This window comes from Ictidomys tridecemlineatus, unplaced genomic scaffold (assembly GCF_052094955.1).
Source record: "Ictidomys tridecemlineatus isolate mIctTri1 unplaced genomic scaffold, mIctTri1.hap1 Scaffold_174, whole genome shotgun sequence".
NCBI classification, from domain to species: domain Eukaryota; kingdom Metazoa; phylum Chordata; class Mammalia; order Rodentia; family Sciuridae; genus Ictidomys; species Ictidomys tridecemlineatus.
This window is the reverse complement of record NW_027521507.1, coordinates 129,765-153,604: the sequence shown is the minus strand read 5'-3', so window position 1 is coordinate 153,604 and position 23,840 is coordinate 129,765. Positions and strand designations below refer to the sequence as shown.

Below are 23,840 nucleotides of genomic sequence, written 5' to 3'. Positions count from 1 at the left end.
ATCTTGTTCACTCATCTCTGAGTATGGAATGAGTACTGTAAGTCACTACTCAAAGGGTCTGTGATTAAGGAGGAGGTATGGAACTAATCATCACTGATTAAAAAAAAGGAAGAAAAAAAAGAACTTAAACAAATTCTCTCTGAGGTAACTCGTGGCACACTCATCTTTAGAAGCCATAAAGAGATTAGATCCATGATGTTCAGTTACATGCTCAAAGTCATACATCCAATAAGGGATAAGATGTGAATTTCAATCCAAGTTAGATGGTTCAAAGCTCATTCTCTTTATTCTATTTTCTCTGCCTTTAAATGCCACCCTCATTTTTAGCTTGTATGGCACCTTGCATGTAGTTAGGTACTGAGAGGGTAAGAATTAGGCCAATGAAAAAATGTGTAATTTGCAACAATGGGTGGTTAATGCTGGTCTTTTTTATTTGCATTCTCATCCACAGATAGTACTGGTTATAAATCATGAGACTCTAAAAAGAACACATTTTACCTGGAGGTCAGGATCAGCCAAAGGTTTCTGGGCTCCCAGAGTAAAATGGTCTCTTTCTATGATCGTGTTGGTGAGCTGCAGTTTGGAGGCTGCTTTCCTATAAACTATTTCTTCCACAGTGTCTCGGCCAATCAGCCGGATCACTTTCACAGCCCTGTACGGGAGTCAAATGAGAGCAGTGTTAGAAGTCTGCAAAGCTGGGGAAAAAAGCATGCCAGGAAAATACACCCAAAAGGAAGCAAAACCAAATGCCACATTCAGGGAACAATGAAAAGGACACTGCTCATTGGGACCTGAGCATTTGTTAGAGAAATCTGGCCTCAAATTCTTCCTGAACTTTTCCCCAAAAGAGGAAGAGGAAGGAAGACGAAGTGACCACTATTGGGCCTTCATCTGTAGCCAGGATAACCCCTGGCAGGCATGTTACCTCAAGTCAAAGGGTAGCTGAACACAACTTTGTTTCCTCTTTGTGGTACTGGGAACCCAACCCAGGAGAGCTTTACCATGAAGTTATAATCCCAGCCTTAAAAAAAAAAAGTTTTGAGACAGGGTTTAGGTAAGTTGCAAGGTTGGCTTTAAACTTGATCTTCCTGCTTGAGTCTCCCATGCTGATAATGATTACAGGCATGTGCACCCACTGGCTTTAACTTCATTTTTAAACTGAATTAGGATCTAACGTGAGAAACATGAACTAAATAAATTCTAAGTTTCTTCTAATCATTTTGGAATTTAACTGTTCTTTTCAACAAAGTGAGTCTGAACTGATCATGGGACGACTGATCCCCCAACATGATTCTACAACCCAGCAGCACAACGGTGTTCAAACCCAGTGGACTCTAACTCCATCGTGGCATTGTTGTGAGGACTACACGGTCCACCTTCCTCCCCAATCCACAGCTGCAAGCCAACAGAGCAGAAAGGTGCCAATGTCTAACTCACTCACTTGTTCTGGCCAATTCGGTGAGCTCTGGCAGCTGCCCGCAAGTCATTTTGAGGATTAAAATCACTGTCAGAAAAAATAACAGTATCTGCTGCTTTTAAGTTCATGCCAACTCCACCTGAAAACCATACAAAAAAGGAGCATGATCAGCAACACACAAATAAGGAACTAGAAAACACACAAGGCAGGACTGGGTCCTACTGAAAATCTGAAATCAGTCCAACTGACTGGTTTCATCCTTCAAACTGAAATTTCTGCCCCAAACTTCAGGTTTTGACCACCCTACAGTGGTCAAAAGTGCTACCTCACCTTTCATTGCATGAACTGGGAAAATTTAATTATCAAATATAACAGAATGAGAGGTAAGCAGAAGAAAAGGATGCTTAAGTTAATTGCATGAAGACATTTAATATTTGTTTGAAAACCTTGATTGGATTTTGCTTCAAACAGTCTGTGAATAAGGACACAAGTTCTTTCAGAAAACAGCTCCAAAAATAAGAGGTCTGGGGGCTGCAGTTGTAGCTCAGTGATAAAACACAAGTGATAGAACACGTGAGGCACTGGGTTCCTTCCTCATCACCACATAAAAATAAATAAAATAAAGGTATCATCTGTTATGGTTTAGATGTGGTGTCCTCCAAAAGCTCACATGTGAGACAATGCAAGAAGGTTTGGAGGAGAAATGACTGGGATATGGCTTTAACCTAATCAGTGAATGAATCGCTAATGGGATTAACTGAGTGGTAACTGGGGCAGGTGGGTGTGGCTGGAGGAAGGGGTTCAGCAGGAACATGGCTAAGGGGTATATATTTTGCATCTGGACAGTGGAGTCTCTCTCTCTTTGCTTTCTGATCATGATGTGAGCTGCTACCCTCAGTCACACACTCCTGCCAGGATGCTGCCTCCCCTGGAGCTCCAAGGAATGGAGTCGGCCTTCTATGGACTAAGACCTCTGAAACCATGAGCCCTCCAATAAACATTCCTCCTCCACAGTTGGTTCTGGTCACAGAGGTGAAAAAGCTGACTAAAACAGTGCCCATCTACAACTAAAAATGTATCTTAAAACAAAGAGATGTCTGCAGTGGGCAGTAAGAAACACACATGACCACACTTGCAGCTTCAACAAGGTAGGAAGACCTGACACTAGCTATGATTAGAGCAGATGATACCTGCCTCTGAGTGGAGAAAACCTGAGAGTGTCTTCCTGTACTGGTTTCCACACTGATCAAAGAAGATGTCGTAAAATCAGTTCAAGACAAGAACACTCAATGCAACAACTCTCTGGTCTTTCTCCAATGGTGCAGGAAAAGGCCAAAAGAGCACTTTGGGTTCAGGAATTTAGAGTACTAAGAAGCAAACCACAGGCTTCTCTTTGATAAATGTGGAAACTGTACAGAACACACTCTAGCCAGGGTCACTGGAGGTCATTGCTAAAACAGGCCTGAAAGGGCTTGTTCCAAGAACTGAATGAAGGGTTCCTTTCTACAGGACTACTAACTCCTGGCTGGATGTAAGACAAGCCAGGCAGGAACATTCTCATTGAAGTCTTCCTATAAAATCAAAGTTGGAATAAAGAAATACTAATGACTGAATACGGAGAAAGGCTAAGTTATACCCAATAATAAGAGCTACACTTCTGTTTTACTACTGCCAAGCACTGCTCATGGCACTTTACATGTGTTGACTCTTCTAACCCTCACAACAACCCTGTGTCCTTGCTAGCACTATTCTCATTTTGCAGATGCTGAAATGGAAACAGCTAGATTAAGGGATTTATTTGAAGTTGCACCAGTAGAAGGTAAAACAGTCAGGATTCCATCCCATATTCCAGAATCTGAGGTCATTACTCCTGGGACAGAGACAGGGTCTCACAGTGTTGCCCAGGCTGGCCTTGAACTCCTAGGCTCAAGCCATCCTCCTGCCTCAGCCTCCTGAGTAGCTGGAACTGTAGGCATGCACTACTGTGCCAGGCTCCAGAACCTTTTTGTCCACTGTATGCTAATTATCAAGGCAGTCATCTCATTTGAAAATGTGTTTGTGTTCCATAAGAATTATCTTTCTTGGGCTGGGGATGTGGCTCAAGCGGTAGCATGCTTGCCTGGCATGCATGCGACCCGGGTTCGATACTCAGCACCACATACAAACAAAGATGTTGTGCTCGCCGAAAACTAAAAAAAATAAATAATTCTCTCTCTCTCTCTCTCTCTCTCTCTCTCTCTCTAAAAAAATAATAATAATAAAGTTGCTTTGTCATCACTAAAAAAGTTTAAAAAAAATTATCTTTCTCTTGAGTTAATAGTGGCTAGTGCAGCCCTTCTTCACCAAAGATGATATTTTAAGCTGCATTTAGTTGTTTGGGACATATTCCTAAGCTATCGCTGCCATCTGCCGGCAATATGTGGTAACAACCTCGTGGAAAGCTGGAAGGAAACATTAAATGAAAACGCGGCACAGGTATAGCTACAACACGATGGCACGTATGACAGTTAGTGCGTGGAAAAGGCTAATGTCCAGGACTGCTTCAGCTTCTAGATAATCTACTCTGAGGCCTCCAAGGAGATTAACTAATTTTAGATGTTTCAAACATTATTTGCTCTCTAAATATGAAAAAAAATCTTAAAACGCGGGGCTGGGGATGTGGCTCAAGCGGTAGTGTGCTCGCCTGGCATGCGTGTGGCCAGGGTTCGATCCTCAGCACCACATACAAACAACGATGTTGTATCTGCCGATAACTAAAAAATAAATATTAAAAAATTCTCTCTCTCCCTCTAAAAAAAAAAATCTTAAACACATAAATGGAATTCCTCTCCCAACACTGACCATGCCTTTGACCACATCCTTTGAGCTTCCCCAAAGAATAATCATGAGACAATGGGACTGAATGTGGTATGTGACCTGGGAAGAGACTGGACCAAAGGAATCTGATTGTATCTTATTATTGGCTTTAAAACACACACTAGAGAAATGATCTCCTGATACTCAAGGGTCATATCTAACACTTCTTTTATAAACCCATATAGTACAAAGCACTTACTAAGTGCTTTCTACATAAGGATGACCTTTCGTTCCATAAAGACATTAATTTCTTTATCATCAAGGACACAATTCCTGTTTGTGTTCCTATATCTATTCTATCAGGATTACCATCAAAAAAGTAAGATCATGAAACTCAGACTATGAATTCAAAATTAATTTAGGGCTTTTTGATTCAGAATGTAAGAAAAATTCCATTTCCCCAAACCGATTTCAAATTATTTAATACTATGTGAAAGCAACTGGGAAAACCACAAGTGTCATTTATTTATGATTAAGTCATATGGACAATACCATGATAATTATAAATAGCTGTCAGTTTCACTTTAGTCACATTTTAAACAACAAATCTTTATTAAACTTTATAACACTCTTTCAGAGGTACTCCTGGAGGAAGGGAAACTAGAAAATAGATTATCTTATTTTCCAAATTCATGGCTAGGAAGGAGAATGAATGAATGTGAATAAAACTTTCCCCAAAATTAAAAACAAAACAAAACAGGACGTTCCCGGTCAGTGGTCTAAGTGGATTAGAATTACTTTCCAACAGGCCCAGGTTTCAGCCTCCCTTCTCATGATCACAGCTTCACAGGTTGAACAGAAAAGAGCTCCACACGTGAAGTCCAGTACTAGGCTACGTAAGTGTTTTGATTCTCTCCTTTTTCAATACTCCTTGGTAAGAACCTCTCCTTTAAGAGAATTAGGGGAAAACGTACCAGTGGTGGGATGACTATCTGCTTCCTCAACACCCATAGGCTTACCTGCCCTGGTGCTCAGGAGAAAAACAAAGATGGGCTGCTGTCCAAAGTTCTTGATGGCCAGGTGTCTCTCTTCGCCTCTCACAGAACCGTCCACACGCTCATAGCTGTAGCCTTTACGTAGAGAAGACAACAACCACACACAGGTCCTTACTCTTTGCAAGGACTCTTAGGAAATAAAATAATCGAGTCATTCCTAAGCCAATGCCTATTTGTCCTTTCCACACCCAAGCCTGCCCTACTTTCAATAAAGCCCAAAGGAAAGATCTCAATTGTTTTATAACTTGATCTTGTTTCTTATTTTATGTGGTACTGAGGATTCAAACCATTGTCTCTCACATGCCAGGTAAGGGATCTACCACTGAGCCACAACCCCAGTCTGAAAGATCTAAATTTAGGGGAACAATTCATCACTTCAGTCAAGAGCTTTGTAATGTTGTGAACAACCAAAAAAAAAAATTCATCACTTAATCCCTCTCGCCTTGCATAAAAGTCAACTCAAAATGAATGAAGGACCTAGAAATTAAACCAGAGACTCTGTGTCTAATAGAAGAAAAAGAAGGCCTAATCTTCATCGTGTGGTATTAAGGCCCAACTTCCTTAATAAGATTCCTATAGCACAATAATTAAAATCAGGAATCAATAAATTGGATTGAATCAAACTAAAAATTTTCTTCTTAGCAAAAGAAACAATCTGTGAGGTGAACAGAGAACCTACATACTGAGAGCAAATTTTTACCCCCTCACACATCAGATAGAGCACTAATCTCGGGGGTATATAAAGAACTCAAAAAGCATAAAAAAAAAACCCAATCAACAAATGGACCAAGGACCTGAAAAGACACTTCTAGAAGAGGATATAGAGTCAATCAACAAATATTTGAAAAATTATCATCTCTAGCAATTAGAGAAATGCAAATCAAAACTACTCTTAGATATCATCTCACTCCAGTCCGAATGGTAGCTATTATGAAGACAAACAACAACAGTGTTGGTGAGGATGTAGGGGAAAAGGGCACACTCATACATTACTGGTGGGACTAAAAATTGGTGCAGCCTATTGGAAAGCAGTATGGAGATACCTTGGAAATCTGGGAATGGAGCCAGCATTTGACCCAGCTATCCCTCTTCTCGGTGTATACTCAAAGGACTTAAAAACAGCATCCTACAATGACACAGCCACAACAATGTTTATAGCAGCACAATTCACAATAGCTGAACTATGGAGCCAATCTAGATGCTCTTCAGTGGATAAATGGATAAAAGAAATGTGTCATGTATACACAATGAAATTTTACTGTTCAATAAAAGAGAATAAAATCATGGCATTTTCAGGTAAATGGATGGCGTTGGAGAACATAATGCTAAGTGAAGTTAGCAAATCCCAAAACAACAGATGCTGAATGTTCTCTCTGATATAAGAAGGCTAACTGATAGAGGGGTAGGGATGGGAAACATGGGAGGAATAGATGAAATCTATATAGGGCAGAGGGGTGGGAGGAAAAAGAAGGGTCAGGGGACTAGCAAGGATGTTGGAATGTGATAGACATCATTATCCAAAGTAAATATATGAAGACACGAATTGGTGTCAACATACTTTATATACAACCAGAGATATGAAAATATTGCTGTATATGTGTCATAAGAATTGTAATGTGTTCTGCTGTCATTTATTTTTTTAAATCAATTTTAAAAAGACTGGCAAAAAAGAAAAAGAAAATGCAAAAAATAAAAAAGAAAGAAAAAAGAAATGAGAGAGTATATGCTAAAAACTAAAACCAAAACTAACAATAAAACCCCAGAATGCTTCCAGTAATCATACTGTGGAAGTATTGCAATTTTGACTGATATGTATTATGGGACAAAAGAAATGAGCATTTATGAGACATGAAAATTAAATTATTCCCTCTATGCTTCCAAACCAGAGTTATCAATATGGAAGAAACAGTATTCAAAAAAATAAAGATGATAAATAGAAGCTCTACTCTCAATTAAGTATCAATATACACATGGAAGTATAAAGTTCATAAGCATGTATGTATATACACACATAAAATATACACACATATAAAGACACGATAAACATGTAAAATATATACATATATACATACATATAAAGATACCTAATAAGTAAATACTTATATATACACACATATTAAAGTATATCCTCAAATCCTCCCATCCCCCTCCTGTCTCTCCCAGGTCCAGTGGAACTGAGGGGTCCCTGAGTGCTGACAGAAGGATGCAGTAGTCACTGTGAGCCAGCATGCCTGGTGCAGTCAGCCAATGACTGCACCTCCTAGCAAACCTGGTGAGTGGTGCTGGTAGGTGGGTGAGAGGCCATAGGTCAGATTGGCACTCCCCCCTGTAGACCCATGCTCCACTTCCAGTGGCTGAGAAAGTGAGTGTTGCATTTGTTAAAAATAATGTGTCTCTGGGCATTGATCCCTAGATCCTCCCTCACACCATGGCAGGTGAACTGGTGCTTGTCTTGTATCTTCCTCTGATGTAGCTGGGACAGGAAGCTCCTTGCTTGCCTGCACAGGGTGAGTCAGAGTGCTGTCCGTCCACCCGTCTGTGACATGGGCAGATTTCTGGAGAGTGACCAGGATGCAATATTTCTATTTGTGTATTTATATAATCTAATATAGAAGAGTATTTTAAAGCCACAATTAAATATCAAACTTTTTTCACTAAAATATATTTCTTCTTATACACATCAAATTTTGTCTCTTGTTATTATCCCATAGATTTCTTGTGTGCTAGATAAGCATTATGAACTTTCGTAGATTATTTTCACTTATATATCTTTTGCTAGTATACACAAACAATCCATGGTAAGGTTCTATTTACATTGAAGCTAATTATATCTGATCAATATATTAGTTTTCTTTGGGGATGCACTCAAGTAATTTTAAATGATATAGAAAATTAAACTCACACTGCCCTTAACATAACACTTTCTCTTCTGGTATTTAGTAAAAATGGATCACAAAACTAAGCAACTTGAAGGTTGAAGCGGGAACTGCTTTATTGAGGAGAAACTCAAGAGGGAACTGAGCAGGAACTCAAGGTATCGGGTACTCAAGGTAGCAGGCACCACTTTATTGCGGAACAGCAGAGGTATATATACCTAACTGATTACACACAGCTTGACTCAATTAGCATTATCTAGATACAGCAGTCAGCCAATAAAGAATCCTTATCATCTTAATGGCTCCGTGGCATTGACTCACAAACCACTCCTCCTGGCAAACTGCCAGATGCCATCTTTACTTGATTTGTGGTCCCCAACATTTTAGAAGTTGTGAGAAAGCAATTTAGATGTTCCTGATGATGTCTAAGAGGCCTGGGTGCCTAGAATCAATCTAAAATCTAAAACTAATTCAAGGATATTGAATAGGAACACTGTGTCCCCTACCATTTTTGTATTTGTCTTTGCTTGTTGATCTGCAATCACTCTTAAGACATTAATTATTTATTATACTGTTCCATTTAAAGAGTCAGAGAATGAAGACATAAATCTCCAAAGACCAAAGTGATGTTCCTGAACAGGAAGTTTCTCTATGTGTCCTGTATCCATGACTACTTTTTAATTTTTCATTATATTTCAACTATAATTGGAAAAACTCTCATATTACTTTCAGGTCTATATTCATGTAAGTTTTGACTTATATCTTTAATGTCCCAACTTCAAGAGATAAGTCAAAACTAATAAAAATAATTTATTATTTACCAAAGACATATTTAGCCTAAACTTCTATGATAAATATGTCTTTGTTAAATAATAAATTAAAACACCTCATGATGTATAAAGCCATAAATAACTTTCCACATCATTTATTATTTACTACCAGCAAGACATCTGTTAAGAGTTTACACACATTATCTAATTTAACCCCTATGGTTCCTAATAGGCTCCATTTAAAGATGCTCAAAGATCACTGACTTTTCCAAGTTTTGAAATATTAATGGAGAAAATGGGCATTTTAACCCAGTTCTTCTCAGGCTGAAAATCAAGTATATTATTGTTTAAAATATTAAATACAAAATCATAACTGTGTGAAAAATTTAATGGCCAATTTTTAATTTTACATTGAACTGGCTTTATGTAGAAAAGGTAATGAGAGATTTGACTGCAAAATTATTTTAAATGATTTCACAAAAAAAGAATCCATAAATTGCAGATAAAATTAGTATTATATCTATCAACTAGTAAAAATTTACATGAAAAAGTGATATTATCAATTGAAAAAAAAATAATGCTTGTACAATTAGGAAGAGACAGGGCACATACCTTACTAAATAAGAAATACAGAAGCAGCATTAACTTATAAAAAATGCTGAAATACATAATAACTAATATGTAAAAATTTTTAAGGTGAAAAATCATTTTAGAATTTGGAGATGGGCAATATTTTTTTAAAAAAATCTAAAAATATTTGTAAAAGAAAAAATTGCTTTGAAGGAAAGAAAAGAGAATTCCAGGTTTTAGATATGTTGAAAGGGAGAGAGAAAAAAAGGAAAAAGGAAGAGTAACCAATATGAAAATCACTCAAATCAGTCAATGTAATGAAAAACCAAAAAAAAAAAAAAAAAAAAACAAATAAAAAACACCAATGCGCAACAGAATGATCAAATTTACTGGATTTAAAGTCCACTACTTATGGTGAAAAAAGATAAATTTATTACCACCATATATTACAAAGGTAATATATTACCTTAGATTAGAAAAATTAAGAATAGTGTTACTGTATTAGATAATTAACAACTTATGCAAATGCCTGGAATTTTATTGAGTTTGAAGCTGAGAATTAAACCAAGTGTCACAAAGATTTATAGATTATCTCTTAGTGATAACATTTTTTAAATTTTTTTGCCTACTAAGAGTTGTTTCAGAGTAATGTCTTTATTGTTTCCACAATTAAATAGCTGAAAACAACTGTGTTGTAAAAGATGGAGGACAATGGGAAAAGTTTAAGCTGCATTTGGACTAATCAAAGAGCAAATTAATGTATTTTCTGATTTTAAAAAATTCTAAAAAATATGAACACCTTTTAGCTCATGAATATCCTTCCAAAATATAACAAGTATTATATATATACACATATATACGTATATATATATACGTATATATGTGTGTATATATATATATATATATATATATATATATATATATATATATAAACTATTTATATATGAAGATTACTGTGACATTGTTTATAGCATCTGAAAATTGGGTGTAGATTCTACAAGTCTATATAAAGGAATGGATTTAATTTTAGCATATCCATTATGTGAAAAAAAATTATTAACTTAAAATTATTATGCCAATTTATTTACTCTAATAATAGGTAAAAAAGGTAATAAAGTTGAAATAAACATGTTTGATTCTGGTTTTAAAAAATGCTAATTCAGTAGTAATGATTCATAAGATTATATAGAAAATATTAGCCATAATCAAGAGGATAATTCTTTTTTATTTTACACTGAACTTTATGAACATAAAAAATTGACATCCTATTCCTAAAGTATTGTTAGATGTTTGACAATAGGTAGAAATAACACAAAATTAGAGAATGAGTACTAATGCTAAAATTTAAGCTACAACTTTATTCCCACCTATGTGAATAATGAAACACATTATTTTTAAGTGTTCCTCATTCTTTGGTCATTTGAAAATGTAAGGCTGTATATGAATATACTTTGAACATGAAATAATATTTATAAAATTACTTTTTTTCAGAATAAAGTTTTAGAACCCCTAAATTTTCTTATGCTTCATAAAAGCACTATTGTTGTTCTTACCAGGCCAATAATAATAACAATAATAAAAAAATATTTTCAAGGCTGAGATTTCCCTTTCATGCTCAGAAGATAAACAGACAATTGGCACCAAATTATAGATTTGGGACAAACAAAACCTTGAATCTGTCAGTACAAGTAGAGAAAGTGAAGCTCAAGTGCTGCAAAAGGATTTGATACTACAACAGTTTGTTTCTTTGTTTTGGTACCAGTGATTGAACTCAGAGGCCCTGGACTACTGAGCCACATCCCAGCTCTATTTTGCATTTTTTAGATATTTTTTTAGTTGTTGATGGACCTTTATTTATTATTTATTTATATGTGGTTCTGAGAACAAAACACAGTGCCTCACACATGCTAGGCAAACACTATATTATGAGCTACAACCCCAGCCCTCATATTTTGTATTCTTATTTAGAGATGGTCTCACTGAGTTGCCTAGCGCCTTGCTGTTGCTGAGGCTGGGTTTGAACTCATGAGCCTCTAAGCCACTGGGATTACAGTTGTGCACCACCGTGCCTGGTTGATAGCACAACAATTTATTAAAGCAGAAGCATCTTCTGTGAATTTATTGGACAGCTTCTGCTAACACCCTTTCAAGTGCAATCATGGGTTTCTTTCATTCTAACTGATGACTGATTCCTTTCTCTTCTTCTGTCCAGATAACTTTAAGCTCCTTATCTTTATTGAATCTAACTTAGAAAACAAATGTGTTGTATTCTAATATCAAATATGAAACACATTTTTGTAATAGAACATTGTTGTCTTTGATTTTCCATATTATATCCCTAAAATCATAGACACTTCGAAAAGACATTACATTGTGTTTTATGAACATTCCAAATAATAAGTAGCTAAGATAAATATTTTCTGAACTCTGAATGTTAAAATCTGGTACTTCTTTATATTCTCATATTCTAAAATAGCTACTATTACTTCTTTGTATTTTCATATTCTAAAATAGCTAATATGATGGGCATAGGTGTTCAAACTGGAGAGATTGAATAGGGGTTGAAAATTGTTCGCCTTGGTTTCTTCTACTTTAATTATCATTTTTAGTTGAGTTCCCCTTAATTTTATGTTGGAATACTATAATAATATCCTGACTCTCCTGTGTGTGTGTTTGTGTGTGTGTGTGTGTGTGTTTCAATTTACTCTTTAAGCTCATATGTCTGATATCAGCACCTCCTTATATAAGCACCGTAACTGTTCCCAGTAAAAAGCAAAAGCAGACACACTTAAAATTTTGCATCTACAATTTACCCCTTTCCCTCAAATGTTACTTTCAATACATCATCATTTTGTTGTTAACAAGTTAAATATTCTCCAATTCTCCTTCTTCTATCCTCTTTGTTATTACCACAAATCAGTGTTCTGGGGTGGGAGACTCCCCTGAGAACATCTGAAAATGCCTAAAGATATTGAGATGTTGTTATACTGGAGGTGAGGGAAATATTACTGACATCTAGTGAGTAGAGCTTAGTTACTGATAAACTACTACATTTTTACAGCAAAACCTCCAACAGCACAGAATTCTGCAATGCAGAACCATCATAATGCTGAGGTCCAGAAACTGCCTGAGATCAAGACATCATTAACTGGTAAGTAGATACCTGAAACAACAGAATGAATGAATGATCTCTCTCTGTTGCTCTGGCTCCCATCCAAGACAAATTTCCACACTATAGCAGAGCCAGTCTGTCCAAAATGTAAAAAGAGCCTGTATTTTATACTTGAAACTTCAATTACTTAGTACAAGGGATGGAAGGCATTATAAAATTCTTCATAAATTATTTCCTCATTAACTCTTTAGTTTCTTCTCACCTCCCTTTTTCTTTCTATACCAAACTTCAGCGCTACTGCAGAGTTTTCTATTATTTAAACGTTCATCTTCTATCTCTGTTGTCTGATTTCTGACATTTTGATATGCTGAAGCTTCTGCATGATTGCTATGACACTCAATTGATAGGACTTGTTCCCTTTGGGCATAGGTCCCGCTCTGAGGAAAAAATAGAATATAATCAGGAAAATGCAAATAACCACTGCATCACTGTAAATTCTGAGAGAGCTTATTAGACTATTTTGGAAAATTAATTTAGTACATTTTATAATTGAGTTGGATTCCAAAAAACAAACACCCACCTCAGTTTGTTATTTTTGCCATTTTAACACACAAAAAAATACTTCTGAGACAAAGTTTTTCTCCTGATTGGTTTTGGCACTGGAACCTGGAGTCATCCCCTAGGACAGAGTGGTTAAGGAAGATGGACTTCCCTTCATTTTCAGATGCCCCAGTTGTGTGAGCATTAAATATTATTCCATCTACTTAATAGCCAGGAAGTCACAAAATAATTGAGAAAAAAATAGCAGGTTTTGAGACAGTGAGGAATTTTTCCTGCTTATACTTTAAGAAAGGCAAATCAATATGAACAAAATTTCTAGTGATATTAATTGGCTTAGGTAAGGTAGGGGATAGACATTTGAAAAAGTCACTGACATATCAAATGTTACCTTTTGGAATTTTAAGCAATTTTATAACAAAGGAAACTGATTTTGCCAATCTGATAGATAGTGGAGACTTTTTCTCTTTGAATAAAATCATCCTACTGACTTACACAGATAGATCTCAAATTTTTGTATCATGCTGCTTGATTTTGCAAATCAAAAATTGATTTGTCCAATTTCCCTTAGATTTTTTTAAGTTCTCCTGTGTAATATTTTGGAGTAGTTTCTTGGCCTGATGGGCCCAATTTACCCTTTGTGACACAGTGAAAAAAAGGATACTGGTAATAGACATCAATAAGTTCCATTACAATTTTTAAAGAATTAGCATTTACATATTTAGCTTTCAAAAAATAAAAATCAAACAAATGTTATTCCTCATAAAAGACTTGTGACACAAAATATTTAATTTTTATATTTTGCTGTTTCCTTCACTTATCCACAATAACATACTCTTTTTTAGAGTGGAAGAGATAAAAGCTTTTGTATTGATGACATATTAAAGAGAGAAAGTGAAATGAGCTTAAGTTTGATTTAAAAAATGTGTTTTTCAGAATATGTGTAAGTTCAATTTTTATAAGCATTAAAACCAAGCATTTCTAAGTGATCAAACTTAACTCTTCTTTTAAATTTATTCCATAGGTAATAGCAGGCAATTAAAAACTACTCCCCACCTCCACAGAAGCATTATTTTACACTTGAGAAACTCAAGTACCTTTGTTTCATTATCTATTAGAGGATAGAGAAATAGTAGGTCTGACAAAAATAGATGTATATATAATATATATGTATAATAGATGGGCGTATTTAAGTATGTAAATTGTATCTCTGCCTATCTTAAAAAATGCTAATTAAAAAAGTGAATGCCATTCTAATTTTATTCTGTTTAAGAGGTAATTTATTCAAGAATATTCAGAAATCATCTATCTAATGGAAGGTTAGATTTTATTAGCATAATCCAAAAGTAGCATTTATTACTGGGGAAAGTAAGTGATGTGGGGCTTTCATTTGGGCTTTAAAGTTTATGTCCACCTGCACTGTAGAATTATTGTAAGAAGTTCCTTGTCACAAAATATAGAATTAATATTATAGCTCTGAATATTGGATATAATACACAGTAACTAGAAACTTTAGATATATTTTATATTTAGATTATTCTTTCATTCTTCCTTTTATATACTAGATGTTGATGATATAAAAAATGATACAATATAATACCAATCCTGAAAGAATTTGCATCATAATGGAGAAGATATCTATTTGTAAAAACTGAGACCAAGCACACTTAATGTTATGATTAAAGCTTTTGAAAAAGTATATGAAAATTAGATTAATGAGCTCTCACTTCTATTAGGATGGGAAAGTAATGATGGTGCAGCAGAAATTCTTTGGGGCATGAAAAAAAGAGAATTCAATGTGGAACTTAAAGAGCGAGAGGCAATGGAGGATATGTTGGCAAATGTTAAGCATAAATAGAGACAGAGAAGCAATAAAGATCAGAAGAGGTAGGAATTGTGTGAAGCAAAGGAATTATGTGAACAAGTATTAGTGGGGCTGAGTTTGTTCCTACAGGGAATTTGGAAGACTATTTGTGATCATGCTTGGAAGAGCTGGGGGACATATAAATAAATATTGAGTTTATTACATAAATAATAGAATATTTTCTTACTTTTGTGGGTATGGCATGGTTAAATGTTTATTTTAGAAACTAATGCTTGTGAGAGGGGAGAATGGCACACTTGAGAGAGGCTCATGACAGGAAGAGCAACTAGGGGCAGGTCACTGTTCTCTAGGCTAGAGATAAGAGAAAGGAGGGTTGTAAGCACTGGCAATAATGACAAAATGAGAACTCATTCAGAAAGCAGAATAAACAAAACATAATAGTAAGGATTTGATTTTTATTTGGTTTGTTGTAGCTAAAATCACAAAATTTAGAGATTTAAAATTGCCTATAGTTATGTCTCAATTATGGTAAAAACTGTTTTAAAATAATTGAATACTTGGTGTGTCACAGCAACTCATGTGGTGGGAACAGCAGCAGTGGCCAGGCAGCACAGTTTCAGAAGGTTCCCGAGAGCCACTGCCTGCAGCACCTGCATGAGCCTTGTGCTCTCAGCCAGGAAGCTCCAAAGGAAGGTCAGCTCTGAAGAATGTGAGGCTAAGAAGAAGCCTAAGAGGAGGTCTTCCAGGCTGTCTTCTCTGACTGCTGCTGCCAAGGCAGATGCCAAAACCAGAAAGGTTTTCTTTCATAGTCAACAAATGGAAATAGTGATGTGAATGAATAACTGTGATATGAGGTAATAAATGCAGTTTTGAAAATGTTTCCAAAATAGAACTGATGGGAAGCAGCAAGTCATCAAGGAGACTGTATAAAGTGTATGTTCACAAAAGGGAGATTTTTATAAGGATCCCAAAGAGGAGTTGGATATTTCCAGATGGAGCAGAGTGAGACTGAGAGGTCTGTGAAAAGAAAATAGGATTTCAGGAGGTGCATCATCATCTGCCTAACTACAAATATATTAGACAGTTAAGGGAACTGAAAGACTTTAATTTGATTGAAATGCACAATATAATTCTATAACAAAGGGAAAATAGGCAAAAGAGAAATTAGAGAGTACATTGCTTGGTCCTTTAATAAGTAAAGACAAGAATAACATAGGGACATTTACATTTTAGAATAATCTCATTGGCTTTATTGCTGACGATGGGATAACAGATGTAAGACCTATGAATGAGGGGCTCAGAGTAGAGTTTACTATATTTTAGCAGAGAGATGATACAAATTTTACTGTCATTTTCAGTTACCAGACGATGTTATTTACAGTCAACAAAATATGATTACATAGAGAAGTAAATTGAGAAGTAAAGTTGATATATGTTTGATTTGATATATTTTGACCTGGAATTTATATATTTTAAAAAACCTTTTATAATTTACACTAAGTGTTTGCTGTGCCTCTATAGATGAAATATTTGAAGGATTTACTGAGTCTGACAATTTTAGTGTTTTAGCCTCCTTATTCATTAATATAAAATGTTACATTTTAAGTAAGGGAAGTATTTTTTGTTTGAATTACTGCTGTCTAAAAAAGATATTTAAATGATTATATCAAACAAGAATTTATTATATCTGTTTTTATTATTTAATTTTCCTTTTAATGTGTTATGGAAAACAAAAGTTTAATAATGGAAAATTACATTTATTTTACATAATTTTGGAATAATTTTTAGCTAAGTTATCTAAGGCAAAAAATAAAAAGTAAAAGTTTTAGAAAGCCTGATATGTGGTAGGAGGTGGGAGAACTAGAGGTGTGCAGAAATTGTGGTTAGACACTGATCCTTCCCATCTCTTCCAGATGCTTCCCTTATTCTTACCATTTCTCCAAATTTGATATTGATAATCTCTTCTCACATTTTTCCGAAGAGGCAATTACATTACTTTCTATGATTGCAGAAAGTTATGATTACATTATATTAGATTTTGACACTAAATCATACACTGGTGAGAAGGCCATACTCTTCATTTGGTTTTTATTTTCATCACTAAGACAATACAAACGTGACTCCCATTCTGTAGTCACAAGTTACTTCAATATTCTTAGTAAAACATAACAGAAACATATATAAGTTTTATTTCATTAAGATCTCCTGAAGGGAGACAATTCTTTGTTGTATACTAGAGCTTTTTTCCCCAAGTTTTGAAAAGCAAAATGTCTCCAGGTATTGTCAACTATCTCCTAGGCTATGAATATGGGGGAAGAGGCAAAAACTTCCGTGATCCAGATGCAAAAGAAACATTAAATGTTTAAAGATATTTCATCTTTTAAATTCTAATGAAATGCCCAAACAGAATTCTTTCTTTTAATTTAACTTTTAGTTGTAGTTGGACACATACCTTTATTTTAGTTATTTATTTTTATGTGGTGCTTAGGATTGAACGCAGGATTAGGATTGAACTATCTAAGTAAACACTGTATCACTGAGCCACAAGCCCAGCCCCTCCTAAATATAATTACTGTCTAAAGAAATATGGAAAGGAAAAAATCATCACTTTATATGCCTGTAGATATAATAGATCTACAAGTGGTTTTGTTATATCATATTTGTAGAAAAGAGGAGAATGAAAGATAAAGTTTTCCCATTCAGTTTTCTCAATCTGAATGCTCTTGTACTCTAAGCAAGACTTGTTGATTTTCCTCATAATTAAACATAATCTACCTTCTGTTACAGCAACACATTCAAGGAGAGAATAAGGTACCAATCATTTACTTGCAGAAAGAAAATTAACAATTTGCTTCATGTTGCTATGAAGTAACCATTTAGGTTTTTAAAAAGTACACAAGGTTTTCACCCACTTTCTCCTTACATTATCATCACTGAACATAATAGACAGCTAATAAAAATGTGACCTTATATGGGGGAGATATTATTTTCAATCAATCACTCCTTTGGATAAATGTTTTGAGTCATTCAATGGTAACTGAGTCCTTCTGCTCCACTGGCATATATGGGAGACACAATTAGAATTACTGTAATTATCAACTACTTCCTATAAGCAAATAGAAATGATAGCTAAATAATCTTTAAGTGAATAATATTAAATATCACAATTATGAAAAAAGTAAAGAATATGAGTTATTTAATATTTTTTTTCGAATTCCAACTCACTGTTTTGCCTGGAATTACACTACATTATGTTGAAGTAATTGGTAAACTATACTATTATGAGTGTAAATTTTACAAATATTGAAATTACTGCATTCTGAATAAAATCACAAACTCTTAAAATGGGATAATTAAAGAGGGGAAAATAGTAACTAATACAACTATCTAAAAAAATTTATTATATTTTACTGGGCAGTCATAGTCATAGTAATCTTATAAATATTTTTTAAAACATTTTTTTGTAGTTGTAGATGGACAGAATGCATATATTTTATGTTTTTTTTATATGGTGCTCAGGATCAAACCCAGTGCCTCACACATGTTAGGCAAGCATTCTGCCAGTAGCTTCAGCCCCAATCCCAAGGCATTCTTTTTAAGTATCATTAAGTTTACACGTATTTTTTTGGAAGGGATTGAGTATTTGTTCATCTATGATCAACACTTTTAGGCTAATTTTCTGTTTTAACTCAAGTTTTAAAAAAACCTGCTTTTATTCACATTAAAAACAAACTGCTTGATATGTACTCAATAATTAGATGATGAATTAAGATGTAATTATTCCAATAAGTAGGATGTGGATGCACTGGAGCAAACACCAGCAAGAGTGAGGACATGCTGCTAAACTGTCTCACCTACTTTTATCATGCTATAACCACTTTAGGAATCCAATTTATGTGGTAAACAAAACTTTCAACAAATTCATTTCATCCTCACAACAATTATACAATGGGGAGATCAACTTAATCTTCATTTTACAACTTGGAAAACTGAAGAACAAAAATATCCCATAACTTATATAAAGTGGCATGCCAATAGTGGCACAGCATGGATCTGAACAGTCTTGCTTCAGTAGCAGGATTTTTCCAACCTCAATAGACACACAATTCAGTTAGCAATCTTATTAAATTCAGATTCGAACTCAGTACTTCTGGTTAGGGGAAAACAACATTCTGATTTTTAACAATCACACCTGTGATACAGATGTTGCTAGTCTGAAGATCACCCTTTAATTAGCAAAGTTCTAATCTACACTGGACAATAGAGATATGGCAACCATCAGAAACAAAGTTTATCCTCAGAAAATTATTCTTATGTGCAAATTGCCAACTTCTTATTTAGAACTTATGCTACTTCTTTTTCTTTCTTTTAAAAACAAAAGTTAAGGGCTGGGGATGTGGCTCAAGTGGTAGTGCGCTCGCCTGGCATGCGAGCAGCCTAGGTTCGATCCTCAGCACCACATACAAAGGTGTTGTGTCCGCCGATAACTAAAAAATAAATATTAAAAAATTCTCTCTCTCTTTCTCTCTCTCTCTCTCTCTCTCTCTCTCTCTCTCTCTCTTTTTAAAAAAAGGGAAGTTAACAAAATTTGCAAGTATTATAATATTTACAAGTATTATAGTAGCTAATTTCAGGTTTTGATAGTCAACATATGATTAATATAAACTTGAAACTGTAATATCTACCCCCCATAAGGCCTTCTCTTCATCCAAAAACGATTTACAATTACTCTTAAATATCTTCTTTAACATAGATTCAGTCCAAACCCATTAATATTTAGGAGTACATGTTTGTACCCTCTATACAGGAAAAGAAATTCAAGGTTAACTTAGAAATCCAGCACCTTTCCAAACTTTTGCTGTTTACACAAGTGCTGACTCTAAGTGGAAAAGGAAGCACATCTTTGATAAATAGAACGTAAATGTCAACACATTACTAAACAACTCTCGTCCATAACTTTCTGTAAAACAAAGGGATGTTCATAATAATTTCCCTTCATGCTCACTGGTGAATTGATTTTTATACCGTAATCTAAAATATAGAATGTAAAAAGTATAAAAGTAAACCAAAAAACATATATTATTTCCCTGTGTTTAAAATGCATTGGCCCACAGGCCTTCAATACTTAAAACCTAAAATACCATCAAATCATTAGAAATTAAATCTTTATCAACCTTTTTTACTAAAAGAAAAAGAAGTATTCCTATTGACATATAATCAAACACTTTTAAAGTCATGCATTTAATTTGACAATGATATCTTCCAAAGGCCGTCCTGGATGTGTATATTAGACCTAATTATGTAACTAAAGAATAACTTATTAATTAAAACAAAAGATGGGATTTAAGACAAATCTCCCTAGTACAAGTAATTCTGGTTTTCCTATATCTCATTCAACATTTTCCTGAATGTACCCAGATACACTTAACATTTCTTCCCTGAGGGATAATTAACTGCCACATACTTTGACAAGTTTACTACACACACACACACACACACACACACACACACACACACACACACACCTTACCAAAAGCCATAATTAAATAATTGCACCTGGAAGTAGCAAGCATAAGGTTTCAAAGGTCTCATGCAATATTAACACACAAATTCTAAATATACTTATGATTGTGGAATCCCATTTTTAATTACAACATAAATTAACAAATCTAAATAATACAATTACCATAAAGCTAAAATTCTCATTTATGCAGCTATGAGTTAAAAGAAATATAATACCACAATCTATTGCATTTTCTGGCATGAAAGCAAAAACACAATACAAATGTAGGCTTTTCTATCAAAATTACAAGAACTAACCTTCTACCCAGAAAAATCCAAAGACACACAAAAGCATCTGCATTATTTTACATATGAGGTGTATGGAAAAAAGTCTCTCCCCAAAGTAGTAAGAAACAACTTCTAATTTCCTAAGAAACTTGTATTTTACATTTGTTTTTTTCCTGAATCACTTACACAGCCACAAAGAAACTCAGATATTAAAGAACTAGAGAAGTTAAAAGATGTCCTTTTCAATAGCCAACAGTCACCAAAGACTGTGACAAAAGAAAATAGATATAAGTATTCCATGTTACTGTGCACAAGCAAGCCCAAAGTTTTACTGCTTCACTAGTTAAATCACTAATATTAAGCATTATTTCATGAACCTAAATGAAATCTGGTATATAAAGAGAAAAAAAATATGTGATAAGTGAAACTTACTTTCTATTTCACAGAAATATTATTATTATTTTAGATTATTTTACTTCATCTAAAATAATCCTGTGACCTTGTGGAAACAGTCCTGGGTTAAACACTTAAAGTACATTCCTTTACCAAATGTACCAGTACATTACTGCTCTGAAAGTATTCAATATGTCTACTATGTTCTCTAGATGTAAATTCATACACTGGTTTAAGCCATTTGCAGAAAATCAACAGAAATTATGAGAATATATTCTGAAAGTTAAGTGATTCTTCCACAGAGCAAATTTAACTTGACCTCCTAAATGGTACAGATTTGACACACCACTTAGAAGGCTAAAAGAAATACTGATTTACTTCTTCTCTAAAGCAATACTGTTCAACAAAATTATAATACAAGTTACATACATAATTTTGGATTTTCTAATAACTATGCTAAAATGATAAAAATACAATTTTTAAAACACTACTAAACATGCCAAATATTATTTCAAGATGTAATAAATATCTTTAAAATATTTATTCTTTTACAAATATTTTAAAGATATTTATTACAAAATTAAGTTTTCAAAATCCAGTATGCATTTCACACTTACAGCATATCACATTTTCAACTAACCACAACAACCTGGTCCATAGTCAGAATGTGGCTAGTGGCTACACTATTGAGCAGTATACTTTTTAAGTAATATTTTGAGATCTGACATACCACTCTGTTTATAATTAGTTCACATTCCTGTCTCCTTTTTAAACTGAAATGACTGTGACTACAAATATAAGCAAAACTGTTAATTCACTGGATAAATCAGGATCAGATCCCCCTTATCTGGGAATCTGGTTAACACACATAATAAGTAGCAAATGGATTTTTCTTTATTATGTCTCAAGTAGACTTCAGAGATGGTGCTGATCAACATGAGCAAACACAATTTGTAGCAAAAACACAGGTTAAACACCAAAATATTTTTATATCAAATCATAACACTGCCTTAATTCTAGCATCCCTTCCCGTCTCATTCTTGAGCACATACTTCTATGCAATTTATTTATAATATTGCTCTCTAAATTTGATAAATTTTGTCAACCATACAGTCATCATTCAAAAATGAACAGAACACTATATAAGACACAAATGAAAAAAAGTCAACCAGCTACTTTTAATACAATTTGTCAACCAATCTTAAATTCTGAGTTTCACTGAATTTGATTCTTCTCACAATTCCAATTAATTTACTGCTAAGAATTTTCCCAAGTCATTAGGATATTTGTTTAAAATGTAAATAATTCCAACAATGTGTTTTCTAGAAAATGACAACTACAACCATAGCTTAGCACATAAAATTTGTCCTTTAGGCAAGTTACTGAATAAATCAAACAAAAACAACTATACTCCTGTTTAATGCTTTTACATTTTGTAACACCATATTCAACAATTTATAAATTTGGAAAATCAGTTCAGATTGCACACAAGCACTAACTTTAAAACTTAAAATCTTACAGGTTTCTACAAAATACTTGTGAATAAATGTATTCCACAGAAAAACAACAGAAAAATCAACACCAGTCAAACAATTCTCAGCAAGAAGCACAAGATCAGTATATTCATAAGTACAGAATATATGATACATGCTAAAGAGTATTTTTCCCCTAATTTAATTTAATTCACCTAGGCAATTTTTGTTTAAAGCACTTGCAAAGCTTTAAGGAAGCAAACATAGCTAGCTAGCCTCTTCTGCTGCAAATACATACAAGGATAATACATTCATCTCCTGATATCGTTCCACAATTTAGAAATCAAAATAACAAAATTTGTTTCTTACCTGCAGTTAGGAGAGGGTTAAGGGTTATTTCAGCTAGTTCCTTCTGAATTCTATTAGTGAAATGGGAACAGACAAAAAGGATTTCAGACAGTCTACAGAATAACCAGAAAATCAGAATGCCCTCTACCATCATGCAGGTAACTGCAAGGCTGGTTTTGCCTTCAGTAATCCTAACATGGCTGCTTCCTCTTTGTTCTCAGAGGCATAACCCAAACTGCTTAACAGAAAATTGCAGCTTTTTTCTCACTTGCTACTGTAAATAGGTAAGTCATTTACACCTGATTTGAGAAAGTCCTCCACTACTACTCAACAAAAGGATATAAAATCTATTTTAAAACTCTTTTTACCAAAGAAATTCTCTTTTCAAGCTTATATGCAAATGAGACAAACGGAAGGAGGAAAAGCACTAGAATATTTTTGACAATGACTTCAATCCACTTTTACTGTGGTAAAAATTAGAAAGCTATTGCAAGAGCACATTAATAGTTTTGTCAATATTTTATCTGTTTAAAAAAAGTTTAAAATTTACAAATACCTTTACCAATGAAAAACTTCCAAGGACTATTTTAGCAATCTTACTTAACCATTTATTTTCTCTGATCAGCACGTACATTTAAATTTCATACTCTTGGAGGAAAGAGGGCCTTAAGGTAAGGGGAAAAAGAGCATTTCTCTGATTTTCTTGAAATTTAAAATGTTTTGAAAAGTTGTTTAATGTTCTCTCCACAAGATTACAACACACTGAGAAGAATTTTAAATTATTTCAAAGACTGCTGCTATTCAATATAATATTCTCAAGTTCATTAGTGTTTGATTAATGGTGCAATGACTGTGAAA

General features: G+C 34.2%; 1 protein-coding gene across 14 annotated transcripts in view; it reads right to left on the bottom strand.

Annotated features, from left to right (window-relative positions):
- Positions 1-23,840, bottom strand: part of LOC144372842 (transport and Golgi organization protein 1 homolog) — a 108,666-nt gene that overhangs the window by 80,385 nt on the left and 4,441 nt on the right. For 8 of the 14 annotated variants that reach the window (XM_078036091.1, XM_078036093.1, XM_078036086.1 and 5 more), the window contains exons 3-6: positions 23,004-23,053; positions 5,233-5,397; positions 1,442-1,556; positions 499-652 (exon numbers count right to left, since the gene is read on the bottom strand). In XM_078036091.1, coding sequence (XP_077892217.1) covers positions 499-652; positions 1,442-1,556; positions 5,233-5,397; positions 23,004-23,053 — 484 coding nt within the window. Of the gene's footprint in view, positions 1-498; positions 653-1,441; positions 1,557-5,232; positions 5,398-12,858; positions 13,031-23,003; positions 23,054-23,840 lie in introns of those variants that run through there. The other 6 variants (XM_078036092.1, XM_078036098.1, XM_078036094.1 and 3 more) reach the window with 6 other exon arrangements.